At 35.7% G+C, this 7,683-nt stretch overlaps 1 protein-coding gene across 3 annotated transcripts; it reads right to left on the minus strand.

The window, feature by feature from the left end:
• Nucleotides 1-257: 257 nt before the first annotated feature.
• On the minus strand, nt 258-7,220 carry LOC107678622 (AP-1 complex-associated regulatory protein-like). 3 transcript variants are annotated; one of them, XM_016473967.1, is made up of 10 exons: nt 6,919-7,220; nt 5,745-5,793; nt 5,621-5,647; nt 5,509-5,534; nt 4,953-5,049; nt 4,637-4,735; nt 3,884-3,957; nt 2,589-2,659; nt 2,369-2,476; nt 258-758 (listed from the first exon to the last, which is right to left on the minus strand). In XM_016473967.1, exons 1-10 carry the CDS (start codon nt 6,987-6,989, stop codon nt 481-483), a joined length of 900 nt encoding a protein of 299 aa, XP_016329453.1. In that variant the 5' UTR covers nt 6,990-7,220; the 3' UTR covers nt 258-480. The 3 variants fall into 3 exon arrangements, with proteins under 3 accessions (XP_016329453.1, XP_016329454.1, XP_016329455.1); XM_016473968.1 differs by lacking the exon at nt 5,745-5,793 and adding an exon at nt 5,942-5,990; XM_016473969.1 differs by lacking the exon at nt 4,637-4,735.
• Between the last annotated feature and the right edge of the window lie 463 nt (nt 7,221-7,683).

The following is a 7,683-nucleotide window of genomic DNA, read 5'->3' on the forward strand; positions in this document are numbered from 1 at the left end:
ACAACATGAGGGTGAGTAAATGACGACAATTTTCGTTTTGGGGAGAACTAACCCTTTAAATTGAGAAATATCATGCTTAAATTTATTGTATTGATTTTTTGCCAAATTAAAAAGTAAGAAATTCTTGTATTAAATTACTCAATTTGAATTATAAATCTCAAATTAAAACATTGACTTCATTACAGTAATGAGAATGTCAATGTAAAAAAAATAATATATGTATATATAGTAAAAAATAAATATATAATTTTTTGGGATCAGTCATGACCAGATTTTCATGACATTCACACCCATGTGAACGTCATGAAATATTCATGAACCCATGACAAAGTAGAAATCATATGAAGCACTTATTTTCCTTGTTATGAATTATGAATTTAGTTTTCTACATTAGGTTAACTGGACCGTCTGTGGTCATATTACACTGCATCTGAATGAGGCATTTGAAGTTGCTGCAGTCTCACTGTCTCTTGCTGTAAACTATCTCTCCTGTTGGTCAGAGCTGGCCTTTTGCCCCGCCTCCTCAGTGGGTGTGTCCAGTACTGGATTAACAAATCCCTCAAAGTCTTCATCACCGTGGTCACCGCTGCCCTCTGGATGTGCGTTGACAAAGTCGTTCTCCCACTCCAGAGCGTTGGAGTCCTCAGAGGTGGAGGTGGGGCCGCTGTCCAGCTGTTTCCCGCCGGGGCGAAGGGCCGCGCGTAAAATGTCCTCCTCCGTTTTGGAACGCTCCCATGCAGGACCCATCTGATTCATTCCTGTATAATGCCACGTATTAATTAAATTATGAATTACATTAACCTCATAGGTTCTGTTAATATGCCACTGGAGTAATGATGCTGAAAATCCAGCTTTGCATCACAGGAATAAATTACACTTTAAAATATATTACAATAGAAAATAGTTATTTTTAATTGTAATAATACTTCAGAATATTACGGTTTTATATAATGCAAGAACATTTTTACAAAAACTGTACAAAGGTTTTCTTTAAAATATCTGAGAACATTTCAAATGTTCACAAAGTCTCATGCGTAATATTTAATATTTAATATAGTAGATAAACTATGAACACCATATTTTTACTAAATGTATTAATGTTTGTTAATGTGAGGAAAAACACTAATTTTTCTTGTTTGTTCATGTTGTATTGATGTTATAAGACAAATGCTGCTTTCATAAGTTCATTAATAAATGTTAAAATTTGCATGAACCTGTGTTTTTTAGCATCACTGATATACTATAATAGACTTTATTCATATTTTGAATTAGATATTTTTAGGTTTTATTTTCCCTTTAATTTTAGTTAGTAAGCTGTATTTTTGGTCATTTTTATTATTTGTCTTTAAATGTATATACTGTTTTTATTAATTATGTATTAGTTTTAGTTTATTTATTTTAATACTTCAGGTTAAAATAAAAAAAAAAATTGAAATGTTGCCTTGGAAAATAGTTAATTTATATATTTTTTTTAATTCCAAGCAATGGTTTTACTTTTAGCTTTAGTTAACTATAATAACCCTGACGTGAACAAAGATTAATAAATGCTGCATAAGTACTGTTCATTTATAGTTCATGTCAATAAAGATGCACCAATTGCAATTTTCTTGGCCGATTCCGATTTCCCATTTTTTTTTGTAAGTTTGACCTACCGATAACGATTTTTGCAGATTTCGATTTTCTTTCTAAAAACTATAATTGACGGCATATACAAACAAAAATCAATACTTTTTAATGAAAAATAAACAAACAAACATAAATTATTAAACATTACAATTCCCCCAATCTGGACAAAGTTACAGATGTTCTCTCACCGGTCACCAGTCCGGGCCGGTCATTCGGAAAATCGGCTAATTCTGGTCCCTGGCCAGTCGATCGGTGCATCTCTACATGTCAACTAATGTAATTCACCAATCCCAACAAATGAAACCATTAGGGCTGCACGATTAATCGAATGCGATTGTCATGCGCATTTTGATAGTAATGCCGGTTCTGTAATCAGCAGAAAATTAAAGCAGCGATAGGCATTTTCTGGGTTTCTTCTGCGAGACATATTTGGAGTTTCAGCGCGAGAGCACCTTCTGGCATTTGGATGGAGATTTACTGCTGATCACAGAACAGTGCTTCACTGAAAGGTACGCATGACAATCGCAGCTTCTGTCGAATCGCGATCTCGATTCCATTTCAATTTATCGTGCAGCCCTAGAAACCATAATGCAAAATGTTACTGAAATGTTGAAAACAAATGCTTAGCCAGACCTGACTTGGAAGTGGCATTTAAAGCTCAACTCAAACTGGCATGTTTTGACTTGACTTGGCATATAATAAATGATTACTGAACGCAAGAAGGTTCAGTGAAGTGACTCACCCTCCTCATCCTCCCACTCCAGGTCCAGTGAGGTGGCATCAGTCTTACTGGTGAAGTCCCAGCTGCTCTCCGTGTTCGGGGTCACCACATTCGTCTCAGAGCTGAGTCCTAAACACACACAGAAAAAAGATAATATTTTAGCATTTAGAGATTAATACTCTTTCATTGAAATCCATGTATTCTGTAATATTTGAATTGAAATGTGTTAATGGGAACTCACTGTTACTGCGAAACGCTTCAGATTTAGCCTTCACACTCTGCAGGTACACCTCAAACTCTGCATTTGCTTTGCTGCAGAAACACACACACACACACACACACACACACACACACAGTTACATCAGCCATCTGCAAAACACTGCTGTTATCACCATAGATGTATGTAGTGAGACTGTGGACATCATGACAGTCTTATGAACCTCTTATTACAGTAAAACTGCAGACGCGGCTGATCATTCTGGTGCAACATTACTGTGATTTTATCAATTCCTGACAATTAAAAAACACCACAAGTAAGAACCACTAGCACACTTTAAATTTTTGTGTGAGCTGAACCCCTTCAACCTAAAATGTTTTCCCACTGAGATTTTAAGTTAATATTTTAATAATTTAACAACATATATCCACGGTTCTCTGTTGACATGACATGAAGGTAAACAACTAAATATTTCATGTTTTTTTCAGTAAAGTTGACTGTTATTTACATTTTTTATTTAACATCTACATTTATTAGCTTTTCATAAACTCGCAACCCCCCAGCAGTTCCCTCACGAACCCCAGTTTGTGAAACCCTGCTTTAATGAAACTAGTAAAAATATGTTTGAAATTATGCAATACAAAATAATACATATAATAATATATACAGTATACCAGGGCTGCATGAAGAATCAAAGAAAAGCTAAGGTTGCGATATGGCTTAGTGTGATTATCAAATCCCAAAAGGCTGCGATTTCATTAAAAACATGTACTATGTGTTTGTAATGCAAGTTAAATTATTATATTATTTTTCTTAAATACTCATTTTTTAATTTACAGTAAAATATTACAAGTGTGATATTTCTTATTTTGTCTTTTAGTATTTTTTTGATGTATTAACAGTATTGTCAGTACAAATAATAATAACAATAATAATTATTACTATTACTATCATTATTGTTTCTATTATTTCATAGCCATATTGATAATATAAATCACAAAAGTTTGGCCAAATTGTGTAGCCCTACAAACAAGCACAGCTAAACTGGGTGTATTTATTTTCCACTACTATTTCAATCAGACTTTTTGTCAGAAAAATCGCAAATAGATAATATAATACAAAATGCGCATGACAAAAGGTACTAAAATAAATATATTATAACAAACATAATATAAATTCTATATAAGCTCAAAATAAAAGGATGCTATTTATGAAGAAAAGTCCAATTTCATTTGTTTGCAATGCAATGACACTCATACTTTTTTTTTTTTTTGTCACTGAATATCATTTACATTTATTTCAGAGTAGAATGAACTCACGGTTTGTGCCGAGGGTCATTGCTCTCTGGTTCTGATCTGGGTTTGGTCCTCTGCAGCCGCTGCTGCTGCTTTCCCTGAAAACACAACATTTTAAAAATGACGACTGACTCACTTCCACTAATATTTCACCAAGCACTATGCTATCGCTCTGATTTTCGAAAAAAAAAATGCATTGCTAAAATTATTTCTAACTGTTTGTGCCAAAGTTTAGTGCCCTACTGGGAAACAGACACCAAATGTAATATTAGCAGATGGTCAAACACACAAATCATGGTAGAAAGCAAAATAACAGGAAATAAAAATGAACAGAGGACATGAGGGCAAATTAAGAAGAAAAATGCTAATAAAACAGGAGGAAATAAGAGACATGTTGTTTAGTTAGTTTTAAGTGGAGAAGGTTTTCTTGGAAGCAGATCGATTTTACTTGTATCTGCATTAAGTGCTGAGTTTATTCACAAGACGTTGATCAATACGTGACGAAGGACCAACGTTAAGAGCCTTCAATCCTGTTTATAACTATTCATTGCAAGTCATAATCTATATATAACACATTTCAAAGATGAGTCTAATTTTAACAAAAAAAAAAACATGATATACAATGCATAACTTACAAACTCAAGTAACTATTCCTGTTAAAATCAGAATCTGTTATTACACAGAGCTGAAGGCGTGTCATAAATGAAAGGGGTGTGGCTGAAGGTTAATGGGCGGGGTTAATAGAAGGGCTGGGCGTGCTCAGTGCGAACGCCTCACCTCCTTTAGCTTTCGTTCCTTAGCGAGCCGCGCTGCCTCGCGCTGAGCTGCAAAAACAGCCTCCTCTTCTAGCCTTAACTTCTCCTCTTCTGCCACTAACTGGGCAGAAATCACAACAGAAAGGGAAGGTTAACTAAACTCAGAAATAAAAGCAGGGGCGAAAAAACAAAGCAATGGGACACAACAAATGAAAGCATAAACTCAACATAAGCTCTAACTTAAAGGTAAACATTGTTTTGTGGCAACTTGTTCTGAACTTGACCATTTAAAAGTCAACATGAAACTGATCTATTTCACATATGATGACCTGCTGTACCTCTGCATTCAGCTTCTCGTCAATCAGCACCTGTTTGTCTGAGATGGCAGTGTAGCATTGCTCCTTCAAGTGATTAATCTCCTCTTCACTGACGGGTCTGGACCAATGACAGGAGAGAGAGTTTAGTTCACAGTCTCCATCGACCAATCAAAATGCTGATCTGAGAGGAACGTGACTAATAACAGTTGTAACTTGGTCATGTGGAACAACATGAGGGGGAGTAAATGATAATAGAAATTTCATTTTTGGGTGGATTATACCTTTAAGTGACACTTGGATACAGTTTAAACAGTTTACAATACTCACATTGATAGAACAAAATTGAAGTCACTGTCCTCAAATCAAGACCCAATAATACTGTCTTCAAAAGTTCATTATGCAGCAAAATTAGTATTGGATTATGAGGAGAAAATGTTCCAGTGCTATAAAAAACACAGTTTTCAACTGCCACAAATCAAATATGAACTAAGGTGTCTGCAGTTAATAAACCAGTCAGGCGTTTAGTGACCCAACTGTAAAATACGGATAAAAGAATCCAGACTAAATAATATTATACCTGGGGCAGCTTTGTGAACTCTCACCCTGAAAAAGAAGACACAAGTGTTGACGTCTAAGCAAAAGAGGAATATTGTAAAATCGTGATTGTGGTTCTGTAAGTTTGTCCTCACCTCATCGCTCTCCACAAGGTTCTCAAACTGTAACCAAATGCATAGAAGTCACTCTAACTGCACAGAGATTATTTTTTTAAATAAATGATTATCTTCAGTTTTAAATTAATTATGATGGCTGCACCTCAATGGTATAGTGCTCCCCAGCTGTGCTGCTTCTGAAGTACTTTGACCTAATGTAAAAAAAGTAATAGTCAGTATGAGGCCAGGCATGTTATATGTGAGGTAAGTTAACATTCACTTCCTCCTGGCAGAGTGTATTAAAATACTTCAAAAAATAAATGATTATCTTCAGTTTTAAATGAATTATGATGGCTGCACCTCAATGGTATAGTGCTCCCCAGCTGTGCTGCTTCTGAAGTACTTTGACCTAATGTTAAAAAAGGAATAGTCAGTATGAGGCCAGGCATGTTATATGTGAGGTAAGTTAACATTCACTTCCTCCTGGCAGAGTGTATTAAAATACTTCAAAACATGATTTAAGTAACAGTACTGTCCAATATGATCATCACTTGAAGATTCTGAGATTCTATTCTGAGAAGCATCAGATGGAGACTTCTCAAAACAATACTAGTCATAATCTAAAACTCTACAAAGAACATTAAAAACTATTGAGTGTAAAATGTTTCTTGTTCTATTTTAGATCTAATATATGAATTCAAATACACACATGATGACAAAACTGACGTCCCAGGGCGGATTCACAAAAGGACTCTGGGCGTGGTCCTCAGATCAGACATCAACTAATGCGGAAACTAGAGTAGCATTGATAAGTCTGAATCATTTAAGCGAATCGGTTCATTCGGACAATTCGTTTCAAAAAATGATTCGAATCATCGCTCAAAATTGTGAAATGAATTTGTTATTTTTATATATTCAGTAAATGTTACAATACCTAAGTATGTGCAATTACATACTTGATCACAATATGAGTCACTTAATTCTTCCAGAGTGAAGTGATTCTCAAACACAATGCGAATCGACTCAAATGAATCATTATAACGAATCATTTTAAAAGAACGATTCGTTCTTGCAATGAACATCACTAATGGGACTGCTATCAGTTACTTTCTACTTATACAAATTCTGCGCATTTAATGTAACTGTAAAGTTGTATTAACTGTTTTGAGTCAATTGTTTAAAAAAAAAAAAAAGATCCAGCGTTTTTCAACTGTTCACTGGCTGTTCGATGGTTTTCCAATGAAAAGCACCTGACAGACGGCGAATCATGCAGCCAAAGATCACGGATACCTTTTTTTTTTTTTCATATTAAATAGCAATCCCCATGAATGACTCACCCTCCTCCTCTTTGTATCCTGTTTGCTTCCCGTCTAAAGAGCCCAAAACATTGAGCCCAGCAGTTCCCCATGGCATGCACGGATCCGGTGTATGTATCAGCTACTCTTCCATTCCGGATCCGTATCCTGCTTCTTTACGCACTGCTTTGGACGCGAGGACTTTATTCTGCATGACTCGTTTGAGCGCTTGGCACACGACCGGTTCGCACAGGTGAGTCACCTCCGGACACTTCGCTCTCGCAGCGGCATCATTCATCGCCCATGGCTCGCATTCTCAGCTCCGGCCTAAAAGCCTTTATTGTTTCTTCTTGACAACTCATACATGTGATTAATGTTTAAACTACGGCAAGTCGCGAGGCTCAAGTGCTGTAATGACGCGACCGAAACACTGGGGGCCGACAGAGATCATCCGTACTTAAAATTACCATGGTAACCAGAGTTTTCTCTGATAAATCATAGTTAGGATACTGCAGGTGGTGCTAATAATGAAGAACTATGATAAGTTTATAACTATTATAAGCGTAACTGTTTACATCAACAAGCCTATAGGCCTATATATAAGCACTTGTTGTAATGATGTGCTATGCTTGCCCTAAACTATGCATATTTGTTTTGCCAAAAATGAAATTTCTATCATCATCATTGTCTCCCCCTTATGTTACTTCAAATCCGTATGATTTTTTTTCTTCTGTGTCCTTTCAAGATTTTCTTTCTAGAAATCCTATTGTTTGTCATACCATTTACCTTTGACTAAATTCGCAGTAT

Source organism: Sinocyclocheilus anshuiensis, unplaced genomic scaffold (genome assembly GCF_001515605.1).
Source record: "Sinocyclocheilus anshuiensis isolate Anshui unplaced genomic scaffold, SAMN03320099.WGS_v1.1 scaffold877, whole genome shotgun sequence".
NCBI lineage: Eukaryota > Metazoa > Chordata > Actinopteri > Cypriniformes > Cyprinidae > Sinocyclocheilus > Sinocyclocheilus anshuiensis.

Bases quoted from the DNA above. Each gene is read 5' to 3' on its own strand.
- LOC107678622 (XM_016473967.1), bottom strand. From the start codon at position 6,989: ATGGGGAACTGCTGGGCTCAATGTTTTGGGCTCTTTAGACGGGAAGCA. The intron at 5,648-5,744 runs GTGCAGCCATCA...ATTTGGTTACAG, and splicing joins GGGAGCACTATACCATTGAG to TTTGAGAACCTTGTGGAGAG. The intron at 2,660-3,883 runs GTGAGTTCATTC...GTGTTTCTGCAG, and splicing joins AATGACCCTCGGCACAAACC to CAAAGCAAATGCAGAGTTTG.